We start from the raw sequence: 21,386 nt of genomic DNA, 5'->3' as shown, positions 1-21,386 counted from the left end.
AAGTCGCAATATTGAGAAAGCAACTTTATGTTGAGATCACGAGAAAATTATAATCACAAGAAAATATATATATTTTTTCGAGATCACAAATTAAGTTGTGATCAATAGAAATCAAGAAAGAAAAATAATAATCCATGTCTTCTTAGGACTTCTTAGGAATTCATAAGATAATTAAGTAGTGATAACAAAAAAAAATCATCTTATGTTTGTCGAAATCACAAGAAAGTATGATTATTATTACAAGAAAAATAATAATCCATGGCTTCTTAGGACTTCCGTAGGCTTTAATGAGTTTAAGAGTGTGTAAGCGGCACCTATAGTGCTTCAGCGCGAATGACAGGTAGAAAGAGACAAACAAACCTCCCCTTTAAGAGACTGTCCCTTTAACAAACTTAACCTGGACACACCTGAACTTCCACTAAAGGAGTTTCGATACAAGTTAGTAGAGGAAAAACAATACCGAAAAAACAACATCCTGTACAGAAATATGGGTGAGTAACGTTACACTGGGAAGTTTTATCCGTTTACTTGAGCTGCTAACGTTAACGTACATGTTTTTCAACCTGTGTCCCTCAGAGAGTTTTAGCTTTTTGACATTTCAAATGACATAGGCCTGGTGAAGGAATATTCTTCGCACTACTAAAACAATAACTCAATAAAGATTAAATATGTCGTGTAGACAAGAAGTTTGAGAGTATGTTCTGTCGTACCATGTGTTTCTTCTGAACCCGCTCCGTTGATTTGATTATCTGTCCAAGTTGTGTTGAGGCCTCGTTCGCTTTCAGTTAACGTTATTCGTCTGCATGCTAATCGGTATTATTCACGGTATTGATAGATTGGGGAAATCAGTTTTCTTTTACAGCCAGAATCATTTACAGTTTACATAGTTAGTACTTTTTATATTGTTCTATGTTTTTAACTGCCTTGAAGTTTGTTTTATAGAAGTCATCGTTAATAAAGTTTGACTGTGTTAATGATTACATTAAATCTAGCTTAAAATAGAACCATTTATTACAAGTAATTGTTTAGGGTGATATTAGCTTTTTATTTGTTTATTTGATAATCAGGTTCTTGCTGTGCTTTGATGTATAATGAATACATTTCATTATTTATTCTTCTTCTAATTTATTACATACTGGCTCCAGAAGATGTCCTTTCACAAAATGTAAACCTCTTACAAAATTACTCCGACAAACTGTTGCAACCTTCTCCAAATCTTTCATTTCACAGAATTTCTGTTTTGATTCCTAGGGACAGTGGACACGGGCCCTCCTGGACCAGTAGCGGTGCCCCAAACGCCTCAGTGGGTAGCAGATGTGGACAAGGTAACAAAGTATGAGAACAGCACTAAGGAGGAAGAGGAAATTATCAAATCTGCAAATATGGAACCCAGTACCCTTCCGTGGCCTGAGAGTAAACACGAAGCACAGATTCTGCCAGTCAAGGGTGGAGAGAGCACAAGCATTAAATCAGATTGCATCTCACTCCGGGATGGTGGAGTGAGCCGGACGGAGAGCGAGAGGGAGGAATTTAGGCTGAGAGAGAAGGAGGATACGTGTGAGGGATGGAGGAGAATGGAAGCAGGCAAAGAATGTGTTTCTGACACTGAGCTGAGAAACCGAGTGAAAAGCACCAGCTCGGAGATAGAGGTGGAGGAGGTGAACATCATGCCAAAGAACGCAGCTCGAGTCTTCAGCCCCAGCATCACCATCCTGCGCTCCACCAGCCAGCATGAGGCTGCACACCCCGAGAGATATGAAGAAGAAGAAGAGAGGAGCCCCTTCCTGGGGACACATGGAACACCAGTAGAAGAGTATTACAACGACTGGCCCATCACACCCAAATCACATTGCTGTAAGATCAGATTAAATCATTGTGTTTTTAATACATAATAATTCTGTACCATATTATGAACTGATATTACAAATGAGAGAATTTATTAGTAGAGGCCGATATGCTGTCCTGTAGCTAAAACAGTAGAGGATGGCGCTACCAAGATCATGGGATCAGTTCCCACTGATAAATATATTCTTGAAAAGAATGTAAGCCACTTTATATAAAAGCATCTACCAAATACATAAATGTAAAAAAAAATTTGGTTGTATAATTGTGTGTACTCGTTTCCCCTATTTTTACATGTCATTATCTTCTGCTCACTTAAACTTGAAAACATACATTTCATAACTCTTTTCAATGTAATATTTAATAAACCTCAAAATGAATATCCTTTTTCATATTGTTCTTTATGATATTGTGATGGCTAAATTCAATTTTATATGTCAGACATTTAAAACGATTAGATTTTAAAGGTATGCACACACAATAGTATAGAATTGTAATATCTGTCCATCCCTAACTTTAAACAATTTTACCTAAAATCACACAAACCAAATTGACTTTTTGCAAACTTGTGCTCCCTCAGGTTGAAAAGCCAACCTGGATTGTCACAAAAATATTAAGAAGTACAAGTGTTTTGTACAATATATATTTATTGAGCATAAGATCATACCAACCCCAAACTTTGAATAGTAGTGTACTTTTACGAAAGCATGAAAATCCAGTCTCTCTCTGTTTCTCAGGTGGATATAATCGTGATGCTCTTAAACTGGGCTCGTCCATGTTCACTTCTGCCCTGATCTTCCCCTTGTTGGTGTGGGGCGGTTACGCCTTCCTGCCCTTTGATGCCCCTCTGCTCGACAGCGCCCCACTACGGCTGGTCTACACACTGCGCTGCTCTGTTTTTGCAGTCATACCTATTGTCCTTGGTGAGCAGGAAGTTCCTGGCTCTGTTTTGACTCTGAGATGACTTGACATTGATTTAATTATTCCACACTGAAAGAACACAAAGATACACTGTTTATCAAAGGGAGCTGTTTGGAAATGGTTGTTCTATTCTTTCTTCCACTCTTAGGTATGTTGGTACTAGGTGTGTCCCGTCTGTGGTATCGATCTTTGAAGCCGCGGTTTGATGGGGAGAGGGAATTTAAGCAGGTGGCAGTTCACCAGCGCTATGTGGAGGACTCTATCTCCCTCTTTCTGCTTTACTTCCTCCAGCTGGCTGTCATGGCTGCCTACCTGAATCAAGATCTTCTTAAACTAGTTCCTATTCTCACCATCGTTTTTGCCTTTGGCAGGTACAAAATCCCTCCTAAAACTGCAAGACCAAATATCTGATTTAGAAAGTGCCACAAAATTGGTAGTACTTAATAGAAGTATAATGAAAACACAATTCAGTGCGATAACACCAAAAAAGAGTTTAAATGTAAAGTCGTACAAAAAATGTTAACTGGTGAAAATACAAAATAAAACGTTACGGGGGGGTTGACCGATGATTATATCTGGATAAAAACCTGAGTTAATTATGTTGTAATTTTTTTTGGGGGGGGGCTGGACTAGACTCAATGCATATTGTCACTATCCATAATACGTATTGTAGCATTTTTGTATTGCGATTATATTGTGGCGCGATATATTGGTACAATCCTAGTGATTCATTTACTTATTTTTAATGTTTTGTTTTGTGTCCATTTTATCCCCATTCATCCAACCCACACCCCCCCCCTCCCCCCGTGTCGGTTTCTTTTTTTACATATGTTAAAATTAGATTATGAATCTCAGATATTTCATGTGTGAATAGCAATACTTTTTCAAATAACTTTTAATTTGTGTCTTTGTGTTTCACAGGTTACTGTACTGGGTCGCAGCAGCTTGTGACAGCAGTGTGAGAGGTGTTGGCTTTGGGTTCTCATTTTTGCCAATGCTGGTTATGCTGGTGGCCAACCTCTACTTCATCTTCCTCTCTGAATCTGCAGGCTCCATCTTTGCCCCAGACATCCCAGAACCACCTGTTCCTTCAACCAAACAGCGATTCTGGGGCTAAACATGTCACATCTGGCACCTCTGCTACTGCCAACTGTAGACCAGATCTCTTTGGGCTTAGAGCCATCTTAAATTAGACTATAAGAAATTTGTGCCTGATAATGTTTAATCCAACTGTGATTTCATTTTCCTCTTCTGTACGTTGTTTTTACCTAAGTACATTTATGCCATGATGGGTTGGTTGAAATTGGCAGAAATCCAGTCAAAGGAAAGAGAGGAGGCTAGAACTAAGGGGGAATCATTTTCTTTTCTTTTGAACTAACTTATAAATAGAAGTTTTGTAGTGAAACTTGAGACACTAAACTACAAATTAAAATGAGTTAGCTACCCTTTATTGCAGTCAAACATGAGCACAGAGCATAGACTGGTTTCAACTCATCTATTTTAAGATGAGAATGTCAGCAAAAAGAAAACTAAATTGCAAATATTTACTCCACAAGTAAGGTTTTGTTGTGTTTTTTGTTTTGTTTTGGGGGGTTGTGTTTCAAGCCTATGTGGTGTGTGAAGTTTAGAGGCCTGTTCAAGCTTGTATTTTTCCACAACCACTCCCTTTGTTTATTTAAGGGCAATGTGACGTTTACTCTGTGCAGAGTGGAGACGTAATATTTTAACACAAATTTGTAAAAATGTAAAGGTATAACTCCAAACAAAGCTGAAAAGAGATATAATAAAACTATGCAGCCTAGCGCAAAACTGCAAATGAATTTATTAAACCGAAAGTAACTTGTTTATATTTTCATAAAATTTTTTAAAAAAATACAATATTTTGTGAATGGCTGTTTTTGTGCTTAATTTTAAAAACGTTGTAACGTACATTCTATTCGATTGTGGTCGTTTCGAGCTGGCTGAACAAGGTCAATTGTTTACCTTTTTTGGTCGGAGGGCATAAAAAGTATTTCCTACTACCTGCTGTCATTTGATATTTGGAGTACATGGAAAGTTGACGGCAAACCTCCAGCAGCATAAATTCTAATACTTTGGCATCATATGCTATATGGTTATAAGTCTTGAGGCAGAATGGCATCTCAAGGCCGAAGGAAACACAGCGCTTGTCTGTTCCGAACGAGGGAGAACTGTCCGTTTCGAAAGCTGAGGAGAAACGTGTGTAATGGTAAGACCGATGACATAACTTTATTCCTTACCAAGTAATTTAATTCATCCAGGTAATTAAAACCCACCGCGTTTTAGAATAATTCCTGAAGAAATTTTAAATATACACTGTATGGTCTTAACACAAATAATGTTATGTGAAACATTTATGAGTTCGTTTGCCCTCGAGTGTTAAGTTGCCCTGAACGACCCTTGATTGCAAGTTGTGTTTTACTGAATTGTTTAGAGTAAGTTTATCTATTGGTTGTGCCAGCTGTTTATCGGAAGTTGCACATCTAGTTATGTAATACCACTTCTATCAACCATATTGCACAGACTCGAGGAGCACGCTCGTGCCCACTGGAGGCCAGTGGAGGACATTAGAAAGCCCATCCGGGTCAAATAGAGCCGTCCGCGTCGAGACCTTCTCCAAACCTTCTCAGTCTGATTCCCACCTGCAAGAGGAGTTCTCGGGTCAGTGTCAGTCTGACATTAGGGTTTCTTTCAAGTGTGATTACATGGCACACTATGAATTATTGCAATGACTATAGTATTCTTATTATTAAATCTTTTGTTCCCCTGCCATCTGAACAGCCATGGACACAGATATGGATCCGCCAGCTGGTTCGGGTTATGCTGTATCAGATGCTCCAGGACCTTCCAGCTTAAGCTTCATTAACCAGCAGCACCGCCTGTCCTCCAGTGAGACTGTCATGGGTAAGAGAAGTAGACCTTGGCTCTGCCTGCTATGTGTTGTTAGGGTAATGATTTTTTTTTTTTTGCTGTGTTGTTCTGTTTTTATGTTAGATCTGGACAGTGGAGTGGACCCAGAGACAGGAGAGCGAGCCCAGGGTTGATATCACACATCTGTGGCATGATATTGAATGCTGGATGTGGCAACCCAAGACTAAAAATCTGGGTAAATTTCAATGTATTTTGTCTTTAGGCAAGGCGCGCAAACAGATTCAATGCTTGATGATGACAGATTAAGCCGATTGCCATTCAGCACAGCCAAAACTGCAGATGGAACTTGTTTGGTGGTGTTGAAATGCAAATACTGATTCGTCTTAGCATCCAAAATATTGTCAGATGACAGTAAGCCTGTACAGACTTGCAGATAAACTGCTTATCATGTAATTTATGGGTGGTCTTCCCTTCTAGATTGTTTGATGTTTAGTAAATCTAAACCAGGGGTGCCCAACCCTGGTCCTGAAGATCTACTTTCCTGCAGAATTCAGCTCCAACCCTGATCAAACACACCTGTCTGTAATTATCAAGTGCTAATTAGTTGGTTCAGGTGTGTTTGAGCAGGGTTAGAGCTAAATTCTGCAGGAAGGTAGATCTACAGGAACGGGGTTTATTTTCATCCTTTTAAATATATTATTATTTTTGTTTTTAAATTCTGTGTTTGACGTTACATCGTTAATGTCAAAATGGCATATTTTTCTGTTAATGACTGGTTCCGTAATATGACATTTGTTGAAAAATTATCTGCATATTTAATACAAAAACAGGTGGTAACTTTACAATAAAGGTCTCCGCATTGACCAAGATTTATGGCAAAGTTTTGGTCACTGTTGTTTTATGTTGGCGTTTAATGTTAATGATTGCATGTACTAAATACATGAATACAAATGTCAATGTATGAACATTAATTAAAATGAACCTACATTAATGCTGTTCATTCTTAGTTCATGATACCAAATCCAGTAATGTTAACTACCTGAACCTTATTGTAAAGTGTAACATTTGGGAAAATGGGACACAATCTTTTTTTTAAAAACTGTCAAATTTAAAATGTGAAGTTTTCTGTGTGACTTTCTATAAAATAAATTTAATTGCATAATCACAGTAAATTGCCATGGTGTTGTGAAAAAAGTACCTTAATTTACATTTAATTTAAGGGGGTTCAGCCCAGGAAAAACTCAACAACATGGTCTGATATTGAAATTTATCACCGGTAGGAAACACAATGTAACAATAACAGCAAAGTGAAGCACAGAAATACTAGCACAAACATCTTAATCCAATCCAGAGTTGTTTCATTTCCAGAGGGGAAAAAAAACAATTGAGGGAAGAAGAGCTTCTGGCCTAATGACACGATACAAACCAACAGTGCAAATGGCTTTCTAATGAGAACATTGTGTTGGAGAATGGAGTTCTGCACAAATAAATGCTTGTGTACAATTGCTCTTCATTTGCTGCATTACTGTCCTTTCTGAACTCTTGTTCCTTCATCCTCTGTATTTCCTCTTCCTTTACTCCTTGTCCTCCATCGGTGCACCACCCGCCTGGTCTTCTCCCTTCTTTTTGTGACCAGAAACGATGTCATCAATGCGCAGTAACAGGATGGCCGTCTAAGAGGAAAACAAGAATATCCATTAACAGTCATATATTAAAAAAAAACTAAAATCACCTCTACCTTCTAAAAGAGTCTAAAGCACATTTTCTCAAAGTATGTGTCGTTTTACCTCAACTGCAGTTTTGTATGTCTGGGCTTTAACTGCCAGTGGTTCCCAGATCCCCAGCTGCTCCATATCAGCAAGAGTTCCTGTCTCTCCATTGATACCCCATGAAGAGTTGCCCTCCTGAATGTGCTTGACCTGGAAAAGAGATGAGAAATGCTTTAACTGAAATTCAAGTTGCTCAAGAGAAGCAGCAACATACTGAAAAAATAAATAAAAGTGGTGCTTTCGTTTCCACTTACCCTAAGGGAAGTGAGCACACGTATTGCTGAGGCTCCACAGTTCTGGATGAGTGTACGTGGGATGACCTCCAGGGCCTGAGCCACAGCGCGGTATGGCCACTGCTCTACACCAGTCAGTGCCCGCGAGCGCTCCATCAGCCGATGGGACACCTCCATCTCCACTGCTCCGCCGCCTGGCAACAGATGCGGGTCCAACAGGACGTTACGACAGACCTGCATGGCATCCTGCAGGTTTCGCTCCACTTCCTGAGACAGATCATCAGTCAAACAGCGACAAGTCAATTAACCTGCACAAAATCCCCTGATACTCTAGCTGAGCTGATCAAATATTCAACAAATGGCCTGTTGAATTATCTAAGCACCTCTTCCTGAGGGCTGCTCTCACAATAGAGACCTTTGTGAGACTCTCTATAACAATTAAAAAACATCCTCATTAATCTTCCACTGAGCATTGTCTAGTCATGAATTTTTAACAGTGGCCCCAGTCTCCTCATTTCTTTGGTTTCCTCTTTCAGTCTTTTCTCACCGCTAAGATCTCCTTGCTGGCTCCTCTGAGGAGAATGGTGCAGGCTTTGGGGTCTTTACACTCTGTCACAAAGGTGAAATACTCATCGCCGATCTTCTTCACTTCAAATAGACCGGCTCCTGTACCCACATCCTCTTCACGGAGCTCATCTGTTCTGCTAGCAATACGTGCACCACATGCTCTGAGAGAGACAAGGAGAAGTAGAGTTAAAGTGTTGACACACACTTCTTACTTTTTTGACACACTTAAATTATTGGTTAAGGATAGAGCTGCAACTAACGATTATCCATTATAAATATCTAATCAATTAGTTGGCCAATTATTCTTTTGATTGATTGGATTAAAACCCTCATCTTCTTTATTTAAATTTTAATGACAAAAACACTACCACATTCTGCCCAATGTCCTTAAAACAAATGTGCCAACTGAATGCTATGAAAACAAAAAGTGCTTAATTTATAAGACCACCTGTCATAAGACAAAACAAATATTTTAGGAATCTGTCAAAAATGTTATTCTAAAAATGTTATTAGAATTTTTGGACAAACTGAAACAAATAATATTTATTGACATTATAACAAAAACTGCCTCCTTTCCATTTTCAAAGGAGAAAAAATGACTGCAGCATTGTTTTTCAGATAAACAAGTATGTTAATTTAGCATGTTTCTTAAATATCTGCGAACATATTATGGTATTTTTATGCCTTAGTAGAGTCATAAACGTGCATATAGTACCTTTAACACAGACTGTCAGGGCAGCCCTTTATGCAAAAATGGAAAGACTTTTTACAGATAAGGATATGACCATTAACAAAGTTTTTTTGTGCAGAGAACACACACACATCTGTAAAAGTATCTGACAGGTAAGCCATTATGCTAATCCATTAGCTTAATTAAGCAATTAAAAAAAAAAGTTGAATGTTTCATAAATTATTACCGGTAGTTGAAATGTTTAAGACGAAAATAGCTTAAAACTTATTCAAACTAAATGTTTAAAACCAAAATAGAGGGGAACATAGCAAGCACATAAAACTACTACAACTTTAGATCTTTAAAATGGAAAATGAAAAGAAACAAAACCTAAAAAGCTCATTTAAAACATTAAATAAAAATACAATTGTAAATATTAAAATAATACTATTTTACCATTCATCAATACATCATGACAAATTTTAAACCATTTTGCCAAATTAAAAAGAATCAAATCCTTCTTAAAATCAAAGTTCTGCACAAACAATATCTAAGTGACTCCACTAGGCATATATAAATACAATGTATATCCACTTAATATATTGCCATGATTAACATTTTAATATATTCAAGATTTTTACATTTAAAATGTTCAGTTATTTTGCCAATGGAATTAAGAAATTATGATTTGCTTTACATTGTGCGCATGAATGTCTAGCAAAATAACCATTAATCCAATGAGCTACACAAAATTGAAAAGGTATCGTCAAAAGCACATATTTCTGCACCTTGCAATACGGTTGTTGTCCGTCTTTCTAACACGACGGATTGCAGTGATGTCCGCTTTCATCAGATAGTGCTGAGCCAGATCTAGAGAGATGACAAATTAACAAGCTCACATGATCTATATAAAAAGAGACCAGCATTGCTTCTCACAAACACATGACTGCATGAATGCTTGTATGTACCAGAGATGCCCTTTTCAGTGAAGATCAGGTCAGGTTTGAGACGAATAATATCTTCACAGATCTGCTGGATGTACTCTTCCTCCATCTGCAGAATGCGGGCGAAGTCTTCCTCGCGAGTGATCTCAATATCAGTCTGAGAGGAGCACGAGGCCAAAGGTCAGTGTTTTAGAAGTTATAAAATAAGCATTCAGAGGAAGATTCAGACAACATCTCACCTGACTCTCACCCTTCTTGTACTCCAGAGAGCAGTCCAGCAGAACAATTCTTGGGTTCTTGATGAGTCTTCGCATACGGGGATGAGTTACATCCTTATTTACCATCACCCCCCTCAGCACACATGAGTCCTCAATGATGCCTCCAGGCACCTATTCACACAAAAACTATTATATTTACACATTGCCTGACATTTAATCTTTGTTTTGTCATCAATATAAATTGCAAATCCTATGATAACTTAAGCTATTACGAACGCACTGATTTAGCTCTTGGTTAAGCATCCAATAGTTGACAACTTCAGTGACATCAGAAAAGAGAAAGTAATTTTATCTGGATTAAAGGTTTCTGATGACAAAACCTTCTGTGATTACATTGAAGACCAAAAGTGTACATATATACAGTAAAACTAAGTAAGAATATGCACTTCAGGTATATTTCTTTAGGCTGTGTCCTACCTTCTCAACTTTGGCATACTTCTTAATGTCGATCTCTTTGCGTCCATTTTCCTCCAGCTCAACAGTACGGACAGCATCTAGAGCAATGTTGCAGGCCATGGTGGACCAGCGGCTGAGTGCCTTGGTGTTGATGGCAGAGTTTATTATCTTCAACATCATTTGACGATTATTCACATCTACTGGAGTGCTGTGAGTGGGAGGAGGAAGTAGCAAAACTATCAGACTCCAGAGCACTGAAACATTTCAGCCCACTTTAGCCAAACATCCACTTTACCAATCCACTGATAGAATTTAGCAGCTCAACAGCATGCTTTAGCCAAAATAAGAATTTCCTGAAAATGTACTCAAAGTCCATCAAAGATATAAGTTTGTATCTTCGTCTGATTTGAAGAAATGTAGCATTACATCACTTGCTTACCAATGGACCCTCTGCAGTGAATGGGTGCTGTCAAAAGTTCAAAACATCACAATAATCCACACGACTCCAGTTCATCAATTTAAAGTCTTATGCAGTGAAAAGCTGCATGTTTGTAGACACAAATCCATAATTAAGGCATTTTAACGTTAAACCAATGCAAAAAAAAAAATTCAATCCATAAAGTAAACAACATTTCCCTCCAGTGAAAAGTTCAAACCCACATCAAATCCACTGACATTTGTTTAGAATTGTTTCCATCTGTAATTGGTGATTGATCTGTGCATATTTCTCTCCTGATTCAGACTAAATTACCTTTTCACTGGAGAAAGCAATATTATGAATAGACTAGAGGACTTGTATTTTAGCAAAGTTCAAAATGTCTCGATGGATTTCGCTTCATAAAATGTAAACTGATAAATTGGGAGTTGTACTTCATTCTGACGGCACCCATTGGAGAACAAGTGATGTAATGCTCCAAATCTGTTGAACAAACACTCATCTATTTCTAATTTTCCTTTATTTAGAGCTCATACAGAACAATTAAACTGCTTGTATGTTTGATTACCTGACGTCTTTGAGTACATTCAACATGTCATCCAGAGCTTGTCTGTATGCACTGATCACCACGGTAGGATGCATCTGCTGTTCCAAAAAATGCTCAGCCACCGACAGCATCTCACCCGCTGTACACAGAATGTGACGTTAGGATTTGAGAACTTCAATTGCTATCGAACTAATTAAATATAAAAAAATAAACATTCATTTATATGTTAGTTGTCAACTAATAAAAAATTTTTTGCCTAATAATTACAATTAATAATAATAATAATAATAATAATATGAATGATATATATGTTACTAAACTAGAAAAAATTACTATTCAAGATTCTATTTAATCAAACACCTACATCATTCAATTTCACAGACTCCATGAACTGTCAGGGAGAACACAATTGACCCTCACCCAGCATAATTACAGAGGTGGTCCCATCTCCAACCTCCTCATCCTGTGTGCGGCTGATCTCAATCATGGACTTGGCAGCAGGGTGCTGGACCTGGATCTGAATGCCACAAAAAATAGACATTTTATTTACATTAAATAAAATTGAAAACCTACATTTTGTTTTAAAAATGTATGGAGTGGCCTTCATAATCACCTCTCTCAGAATGGCATTACCATCATTGGTCATGACGATTCCACCCATGGGATCCAGAAGCATCTGTGCACAAAGAACAAAACATTTCATCAAACATCTCTTTAGAGCAATATCATGTTTCATCTTACAATAAACAGCAGACAAAAATATAAGCGTGTACTAAACGCCAGAAACACACCTTCATCATAGCCCTTGGTCCCAGACATGTCCTGATGATATCTGCTATTGTCTGAAAGTAGGAAGAAGCTGCAGCTTAGTTATTTTGTTTTGTCTGACATGTCTTTCCAAAAAAAAAAAAAAAAAACAAGACCCACCTTAGCCGCAGAGATGTTTCCTATCTGGACCTTTCGTCCAGACTCTCTCTTGATGTTCTGACCTGTTATGAGGAGAAACAGAGCCAGTGTGGTTAAATCGTTTTGAAACCTAATTATTTTCATCGTTCAGAAAATAAAAATTCTAAAAGACAAAGATTTAAAATCAAACACAAATTAAATATTTGTCATGCAGAAAATATTATAAATGGTATGCGTCTAAGCATATGAAACGGTGCAGCTCTGGTCAGCACCCCCTCTGTGCCGTTAGCCTTATGCTAACAAATTCATTACTTTAAAACATTCGTTAGAAAGAACCGACTGCCCCATAAAGACAGAAAATTGCTGAGAACTGAGCAGCGCACGCTTTATTATTGACTGTGCAAATTGTGAAGCAATGGCTTAAACAGTATAATTATCAATAAACAATGTTAGCTAGGAAGCTAACACAATGACTAATGTGAACACTGACATGAGCTTGTCAGACACGCGAGGCCCCCGTGCCACACTAGTTAGCTTAGCATCCTAGCACCGATGCATGAATAAAACTCTCATTCACGCCGTTCCCGAGTCCAGCAGCGGCTTATATGAAAGCTACACTTGTGCATTTTCAGATGGGATAATGAAATAAGGACTCACTAAGGACGAGAACCGGTCGGCCCATCATATTTGCGGCGTGGTTTAGATCACCGGTACTGGACAACGAGCACAACGGTAAGAGGAGAGGATGCACGAGGCGTGGCAGGGGATTCAGCGACACAGTCCACCAATAAGCAAACGAGACGCCTTGACGCTTGACATACACAGATCTCCCTCCGCCAATCAAAGAAAGCTCGGCAACGCTTGTGGGTGGGTGTAGACATAGACATATATAGGTGTATATACACTTATATGATGTCTATGGGTGTAGACTAGAGCAGAACTGAAAAGTTCTCGAAAGAATCATGTCATGATGAAGATTTCCAAGATAAAAACTCAAATTTGACGTCCGAGTAATTAAATACTTTTTTTTTTTTTTACATCCAAAAAAAAAATCTACATTTTGTTAAACAGTATACTATTTTATATTATCAAAATTATATATATAGTTTATATTAAAACAAAATCGAAAGAATATATTTATATATCCAAATATATGCCAGCGCCTTACGTATACACGTACTTTTTTAATGAAAAAATAAATAAAATGTAACAGCAAAAACTCTGAAATTGTTAACCAGGTTAAATTACCATATAAGGTAATATTAAAGTTAATGGACTAAAACTTATATATAAATAATAAATAAATGTACTTTTAATAATATTAATAATAAGAATAAATTTTGAAGACTATATTTGTTTATATTCTAAAATTATTTAATTATATTTTAAATATATTTTTATATATTATTTTAAATAACTACCTTTGTTTAAAATCGAAAAGCAAATTAAAAAAAGCTTATCTTACTATGCAACGTTAGGAACCGCACTACAAATATACAACAAAAATATGCTACAATACACACACAATCAGCTGTCTGTCTATTTCTTTATTATGACTGCAAACACAAAACACTCCCCTTTTTGATGACATAAACAGTTCAAGAAGTGTCAAAAAAAGATTTCTAGCCTGGGAGCAGATGTTAACGTCTCACATCCTCACATGTATGGACGGAGGACACTATCCAAGACCCTTTCAGATGTTTGATTTGACATGACAGACATTAGGAGGTAGTAAAGTTACCCCAATTCTTTCAATAAACTGTTATTGCAGTCATCAACTGCTTACAGAATCTCTAACACATCCTGTAAACTTGAAACAAAGTTCTATAGTGACATACGAATGGACTATGAAAGATTGTGTAACTAATGTACCAATGCAGTAACAAATTTCAACATTTTGTAAACTAAGCCAGCAGTAAGGAGTGAGGTACAAACTTCTTAACTTAAAAGCATTCAGTCAGTGGAACTCTTTAGGATGCTACAGAAACATGTTTGTGATAAGTGACCTTTAAACACAGTCTCTCTTTAAATAAAGAGACTGGAAATTAGCATATTTCACATATACAGTGCATTTTGTTATAAAAGACAAAGAAAAAAAAAAGAAAACGGAGGCAACTTGGCAGCAGATTGTTGAATAACTGATGTAAAAACAGTATTTTAACTATAAACTACATTCCCTATGTGTCCAGTAGTGTATTGACTAACATTTTACAAGTGATGCATTTATTATCGATGATCCCGGTTGATGTCATGAACAGCTGCGAGTGACATATTTGGCTGAAGTGGGTCTGTGCATTTCTCCACCCGTTTACAGTTCTTCCTTTGCTTCATCTAAGATGAGCGGATTTGTAGCCTCTTTCTTCAGGAAGGTGATGAAGTCAGTAATCTCACGACCACCCTGTGGGACAAAAACATTTAAGTAACATTACAGCAATTTTAAAGTGTGTGTGTGTGTGTGTGTGTGTGTGTGTGTGTGTGTGAGAGAGAGAGAGAAAGAGATGATATTCACCTCATATCGCTGTGGCTGGTCTTTTTGTCCAGAGGGCACAAAGTAAATGGTTGGAAACCTGCAGTTAAGGCAAAACAGGTGATGAATCGAGAAGAAAAACAGCTGAATATCACAGAATATTTGTTGTAATGAACTATAAATAGATCAGAGACATAAAGACATATTGTTACCCTTGGACATCATAATTTGGGGGCACATCATTAGCAGTGGCGTCCATTTTAGCAATTACAATGTTGGGGTCACCAGAAAGCTAAAACGAAACACAAAATAAAATACAAATAATGAGCATTGTGGTCCTACAGTGGCATTATTTTCCCCATATACTACTGTTTGAGGTCACTGAGATTTTTTTATTATTACTATTTTTAAGTTTTCATTCAGCAAGATGCATTGAATTGAGATATTAGCAAAAAAAGAATATATATATATATATATAAAAAAAATAAAATACATCCAATGAATAATGCTGTTCTTTTGAACTTTCCATTCAGCAAAAAGTCTTGGAAAAATACATATATACATAAATACATATATAATTCAATAACATTGATAATAAATGTTTCTTGAGCACCAAATCAGCATATTAGAATGATTTCTGAAGAATCATGTGACACTTGTGACTGGAATTATGATTGCTGGAAATTCAGCTTTGCCATCACAGGAATAAATGTATTAAAATATAAGAAGTTATTTTGATTGTAATAATATTTCACATTATTATTCATTTGACCATTTTTTGATAAAATAAATGCAGCCTTGGCTGTATGACTTACTTCATGAACTTAAAAAATAAAAATAAATAAAAATCTCTTACTGACTCTAAAATCCCAGCCTCTGATGAAAAATGCTTTAAATTATATATACACATTGTGTTAAACCTTTTCTCCGAGCTCCTTGTATATGGGCTCCAGGTTCTTGCAATGGCCGCACCAGGGAGCGTAAAATTCAACCAACACATCCTTCTCTGGATCATTCACAATCTCATCAAATGTGTCAGCAACAACAACCTATGGAACCACATGCGCGATGAATACCAGAAAACAAAAACAAACAAAAAAATTATAAATGTTATTAAAAATAACAATAAAATTTTATTTAAAAAAACATCTCTGTGGGTCCACTAACCTTGACAGGGTCATCATTGGACTCTGGAACAGGCTCAGATTTCACATATCGCTTCAATCTTTTAGCGAAGTAATCCTCCAGGAACCTCTCCAAGGACTTGCCATCTCGCCTGAAGAACCAAACACAGAAAGATTTTCTCAAATCTACGGATCATTTCTTACTGGATGTGAACAGAAAAGCACTGTTTGTAGAGACTGGTGTTTTGTAAAACTCACGTGAATTCTTCCTGCATGGAATACTTGTGTCCCTCTCTCGTCCGGATTGTGACAAGAGGAACGTCTCCTCCCTCAGACGAACCCAATCCAAACTCCTCCTCAAGCTCATCCTGGAACTCCTGTCGATCTGCCACAGCAAAACTCAGACCTCGACCTTGGAACTGTGTCGCCACCTTCATTATTCTGAAAGAGACGATGAGTAATGTACAGATATAAAAAGAACAAACATACTGATATCCCTATGATTGGGTGCTCACCTGTTCCTCCAGTAGTTTGTGCCTTTGAGATTTCGTAAGTAATCTACATTGAAATATGCTGTAAGCAGATCACTTCCTCTCAGAATGTCCCGATTTTCTGTGGTCAAATGTGGACAGAGACCAAATCTAAAAGCAGAGTGAAATGAAAACAACAAGACCAAGAATCTTAATCACTATAAATCAATTTGCATTTTTAAATGGACTTCCAACTGTTCGACCGATCACCCACAAAATATACAAGCATAAAAGAAGCATACACATTGTCTCTGATGAATAAACGGAGAGAGGAATAAGAAATGGATTCTGTGAATTTCACCACATTTTCCTCAAACTTGCTGTTTAAACGAGGGGGACGAAACAGCAGAACACACCTGAATGAAAAAGACAGAAGAAAAAGTTAATCTTGATATATCCAATATTAACATTTTCAGTCATTAAAATGGACATTTCATCACTTATACGATGTGTGCACAACCTTCACACCTGTTCATCTTTGGATAGCTATTACATATAAAATAATATTTGAGAAATATTTCTCCCTATATCATTTAGAGCCTTTTATAGTAAGCACTACTTCTGACAGCAAATAAATACTGACTGGTCATGTTCTGTCTCATACATACTCTCCATCTACGCTGTATTTCAGGCCTGTTCCCACATCAGTGGAATGAGCAAAACGATAGCTGTCCCTCAGGGCACTGGAAACCTTGAGAAACTCTGCAAGCTGTGTACTGTCCTCCCCAGAGAAAAAGCCTGAGCAAAACCATGAACAAAAACACAAGAGGACAAAACTTGAAAGGAGAGAACTTAAGCCACGTTTCGTTTCAAGAGAGATTAAAATGAATACAGGAGTCAGATACGATTTGTTTCAAGCTTCTGCTGCAGAAGCGATTTATAAGATGTTTTGGCAAGTTTTACGAATTCTACTCACCCACCACACTGGCCTCATAGCTGTCGACGAAAGAATCCAAATCCGCCTCACTGAGCAGAGACACAGAACTTGGGCCTGCTTGTTTTTTCATATAGCTCACAATGCCATCTGTTTAAGATCAAGTTATAGGAACATGAGACAAAAAAATAATTACAACCAAAAAATAACAACTTATTAAACATTGATTTTTTTATGATTTAAATTGATCAAAAGTTTGAGTAAAGACCGATGCATGATGGTACAGGATTCAAAGAATCCTGAAAAAAGTAACCATCAAGCAGAAAAATTTAACTAGTTTCTTGAGCACCATATCAGCAAATAAAAAGTATTTCTGAAGGATTGTGTGAAACTGAATATTGGACTAAAGTCTGCTGAAAATTCAGCTTTGCCCTTACAGAAATAAATTATTGTTATGAGGTATTTGTTTTTTGAACAGTACAGTATATATGGACACAAAATATCAACCTGCTGTTCTGGGGCCATCATAAGATCCAGCTTCCTCTCCATTGCGGAAGATTTTCAGGGTGGGATACCCATTCACTCCAAAACGCTCACACGTCTCTGCGTTCACGGTGCAGTCAACCTGATCAAACATCAGGAAAGAGAGACACATTCATACACTTGCAGATTGAGTCACCTGCTTAACATAAGGGAGGCTAAAGATCTGTGCTGCTGGGTAATAGGAACTGGTGTGTCCATCACTCCTCACCTTTGCCAGAGGCAGTGTCCCTTTCAGCTTTGTGGCAGCAGCCTCATAATCTGGAGCAAGCTGCTGACAATGACCACACCTGTGGTAACATCATACCAGAGATATTAATGATACATAAAGGCATTGTATAATTTAACTGCAATGGCAGCTAGATCGTTTCAGCTGCAGATATAGATCTTGTGGAGAAAATCTAATGTTATTGTTTAAATGAGAGAATTGTGATTTGTGCGTCATAATTTAGGTTCATGCACCTCTATGCATCATGATTCAGATGTTAAAAACCATTGTCATTCTCCACATAGTCCAAATATAAACATGAAAAACCCAACTCTCGCTCTGGTCGCTTTACAAAAGGTTAATTACTACCATAATACAACCTGGCTTCAGGTGGAATTATACTTTTATGCAATTATAACAAATACATGATCTTATCTGGGACATACCAAGGTGCGAAGAACTCCACCAGCAGAGTCTCATGCATGGCTGCGTTTCGGTCAAAGTCAGAGTCTCCGAGCTCGAGCACATCGCTGCCCTCCGCACACCACACAGTCAGCACCAGAAAGATGATAAACCGAGGTAAACGCATTTTGACTCGTGCCAGCGGAGACTAGAGACGCTTGAATGTTGAAGTTGGCCCGGCTGCGCGAGTTGCAGATGTATGTATGGATCGCCTGAAGGTCCACAAAAGCACCGTTCTTTTGGCAGAGCGCGTTTGAAAAATTCAGTCCACTGGTACAAGGCCTCTATATGGTATAACGTGGCTCCGGTCGCGCGGTGCGCACACACATGTGGTTTATTACGCTCTAATCATTTAATCTTTTAGACACGGCTAGTTTATGAAATCAATAAAGTGTTTAAAGACCATAAGTCAAAAGGAGTGGAAGGTATGCAGTGATTTATGTTAGCACTAGGTGTCACCATTATATATACAGACCATAGACTGTACAGAAACTTCTTATACGAAGAGGTTGCTTTTTCGACATTTTGAGACTGGACATAAATAAAATCATGATGGTTACTGTAGGCCTAGTTCTAGACTAAACGTCAACATGCATTTTCTTATCTACTTGCACAGATTTAGTATTTCTTCAAATTGATAAATCATTGAAATGCAAACTTGGAATATGAAGCAAACTTGCAATAATTCAATAAGACAAATATGCTTTATGTATTTAATCCAATTTTATTAGCCAGTGTCTTTGAAGCTGACCTTCGATTTTCTAATTCAACCATACTGATAAGCAAAAATGATTTAAGATAAATATAACATTTCTTTCATTCTTTCTTTCATGCAATCCAGAATGGCAACACCTCTAAAAGGTTTGTTTGAGCTACACGCTCTACTCAAAGTTCTCTGCTCTACTGTACAGACCTGAATTTACATTTTCTTCACCCTGAGGCTTATTCATTTCACATTTGATGTTAAAGGGTTTTTTTATTTGCCAAAAAAATATAACTTTTTATTTTAAAATTTTTTTTAAAAGCCCAATGTAATGAAAAGTAACACAAAGTTAATGTAACACATATAATGTATAATAATGTACTTTCCATAAAAAGTAAAAATTAACAAAATGAGTTACTTTTCAACGGTGCAATGAAATACTGTATTGCATTACTAGTATAGTACTACTAGTAAGCAAGTAACTTTGCCCAAAAGTGCTTGTTGTTGTTGTTGTATAAAATATATCTGGGATGTAGGCCCTATCATACAAAGATTTCTATGCACTTATTTAAAGATTTTCTCAGAACAAGAAGTTAAACAAAGTAACACATCACCTGGGGGATTTCAAGACCTACAGTACAATGTGTACGTGAACTTCCTGTCTTCAGATGATAAGCTAATGCCAAAACTGACTCAGCCTATCTTTTGCTGAGTGTTTTATTGAAACGGAAACCCTGTTTTCCTTCATTCTAGATTATTTCCTAAATTATAGTGTGTTATCTGTTAATACAATGCATGGAGAGGAAATGTGTCCTGTAGCATCACTTATCATTAAAGCCAGCAGGAAACTATTCTCACGGACCCTTCAGTGCAATGGCTTACCAATCATAGCTGTTGAAGCCTTCTTTTGGCCAGCTATTTTTAAACAGACGTTCGAATAGTCATTTAGAAAGAGGGTTGCTTTGATGTCCCAGATCCTGAATTTTACATTATACTCCCCCATTTTAACCAAATCCTTTATTTAACTTTCCAGACCATCCTAAAACAGACAATCATTGTGTTTCAGCTTTAGTTCATATTTTTTATCTCCAAACCTAAATTTGAAACAATGGTGTTAAAATTCCTTTAATATGTGCTTACTGCAATGACATTATGTAATGAGGGATTAATTAACTGTACTGTATCTATAATAACATTAAAAAAACGTTTTCTTTGTTTTATAATGTTTGACTCTTTAGTCACATTTCTCCTAATTGTTATTTCTGGTACAATTATAGGAAAAAATATAATATTTGAATAAAATTTGTCAACTGAGGTTTATGAAACGTAAAAGAAATATAAAACAGCTTGAAAGACAAAATATTAGTAGGTTCATTTCGTAGTTAATCCCATTATTTTAGCACAACACTGGGGTTTCTGTCTGGAATCCCAAGCGTACAACAGTAAGTAAATCTCAGTAGAACTTGAGGGTTAACACTTATGTATACAGTATACACTTATGAATATGTAGTGTATGGAAATGTCAATAAACATACGTCTATTTAAGCCATCCATTTGTTAAGATTGTATTGTATTATGTTTTGTAATTACAGTTTTATGCCAAACTGTACTATATTTATACACTAAACTATACTTAGAAAAACTAAACAGTGGGAGGGAGAGAATCGAGTAGGCGTAAGCGCGTGCCCAACTCCTCGCGCACACGCTCCTCGATTGTCTTGAGGTTCCGTCACTGTCGCGCGCAGATAGCCTGCAGAGAGTGATTTAGCACACACCGGGTTAGCGATCACTTTGAAAGCAGGACACAGCTTACAAAGAAGTTTACAAAAGGACGTACATATTGATTGTCCTCGGGACGGAGCACTCCAGAACGTCGCTCAGTAAAGTTCAATGCCACTTTTCCAGTGAGGTAAGAAAGTTTACGCTACTCCCAATACAACTGAAGTACAACGTTTAAGACTTTTCACACCGCAAATGACATTATTGATTTCTTGATTGCGTTCAGTTTTCGTTTAGCCTACTTTTCTTCACATCTTTGTCCTGAAGTTTTTTTCTGTTGAAGTTTCCATCTTCTGTTCTG

At 37.2% G+C, this 21,386-nt stretch overlaps 4 protein-coding genes across 7 annotated transcripts in view; 2 read left to right on the top strand and 2 right to left on the bottom strand.

Moving 5' to 3' along the window:
* Window positions 1–355: 355 nt before the first annotated feature.
* tmem79b (transmembrane protein 79b) lies at window positions 356–6,643 on the top strand. Of its 3 annotated transcripts, XM_026283998.1 has the most exons (9): window positions 359–491; window positions 1,252–1,854; window positions 2,580–2,765; window positions 2,912–3,134; window positions 3,685–3,728; window positions 3,813–4,990; window positions 5,305–5,442; window positions 5,563–5,685; window positions 5,776–6,643. In XM_026283998.1, exons 1-6 carry the CDS (start codon window positions 488–490, stop codon window positions 3,878–3,880), a joined length of 1,128 nt encoding a protein of 375 aa, XP_026139783.1. In that variant the 5' UTR covers window positions 359–487; the 3' UTR covers window positions 3,881–4,990; window positions 5,305–5,442; window positions 5,563–5,685; window positions 5,776–6,643. The 3 variants fall into 3 exon arrangements, with proteins under 3 accessions (XP_026139782.1, XP_026139783.1, XP_026139781.1); XM_026283997.1 differs by having other exon boundaries at window positions 356–491; window positions 1,258–1,854; window positions 3,685–4,990; XM_026283996.1 differs by having other exon boundaries at window positions 360–491; window positions 3,685–4,990.
* A 262-nt stretch (window positions 6,644–6,905) lies between these two features.
* Window positions 6,906–13,083, bottom strand: cct3 (chaperonin containing TCP1, subunit 3 (gamma)). The gene is made up of 14 exons (XM_026283993.1): window positions 13,056–13,083; window positions 12,420–12,481; window positions 12,284–12,334; window positions 12,106–12,168; window positions 11,913–12,009; window positions 11,514–11,631; window positions 10,531–10,717; window positions 10,075–10,224; window positions 9,860–9,992; window positions 9,680–9,761; window positions 8,202–8,382; window positions 7,676–7,921; window positions 7,440–7,571; window positions 6,906–7,325 (listed from the first exon to the last, which is right to left on the bottom strand). The coding sequence occupies exons 1-14, from the start codon at window positions 13,081–13,083 to the stop codon at window positions 7,227–7,229; spliced, it is 1,629 nt and encodes a 542-aa protein (XP_026139778.1). The 3' UTR covers window positions 6,906–7,226.
* Window positions 13,084–13,925: 842 nt separating this feature from the next.
* Window positions 13,926–18,859, bottom strand: pdia7 (protein disulfide isomerase family A, member 7). Its single transcript, XM_026283994.1, has 13 exons — window positions 18,588–18,859; window positions 18,145–18,223; window positions 17,901–18,018; window positions 17,436–17,543; window positions 17,128–17,257; window positions 16,762–16,875; window positions 16,505–16,630; window positions 16,248–16,430; window positions 16,033–16,141; window positions 15,786–15,914; window positions 15,078–15,157; window positions 14,908–14,965; window positions 13,926–14,796 (listed from the first exon to the last, which is right to left on the bottom strand). The coding sequence occupies exons 1-13, from the start codon at window positions 18,728–18,730 to the stop codon at window positions 14,707–14,709; spliced, it is 1,467 nt and encodes a 488-aa protein (XP_026139779.1). The 5' UTR covers window positions 18,731–18,859; the 3' UTR covers window positions 13,926–14,706.
* Window positions 18,860–20,998: 2,139 nt separating this feature from the next.
* Window positions 20,999–21,386, top strand: part of pear1 (platelet endothelial aggregation receptor 1) — a 40,843-nt gene continuing 40,455 nt past the window's right edge. For both annotated transcript variants that reach the window (XM_026283990.1, XM_026283989.1), the window contains exon 1: window positions 20,999–21,215. The gene's annotated coding sequence lies outside the window, so the exon portion shown is untranslated. The remainder of the gene's footprint in view (window positions 21,216–21,386) is intronic.

Source organism: Carassius auratus, chromosome 16, assembly GCF_003368295.1.
Source record: "Carassius auratus strain Wakin chromosome 16, ASM336829v1, whole genome shotgun sequence".
Classification (NCBI taxonomy): Eukaryota; Metazoa; Chordata; class Actinopteri; order Cypriniformes; family Cyprinidae; genus Carassius; species Carassius auratus.
This window is presented reverse-complemented; position numbering and strand designations above follow the sequence as displayed.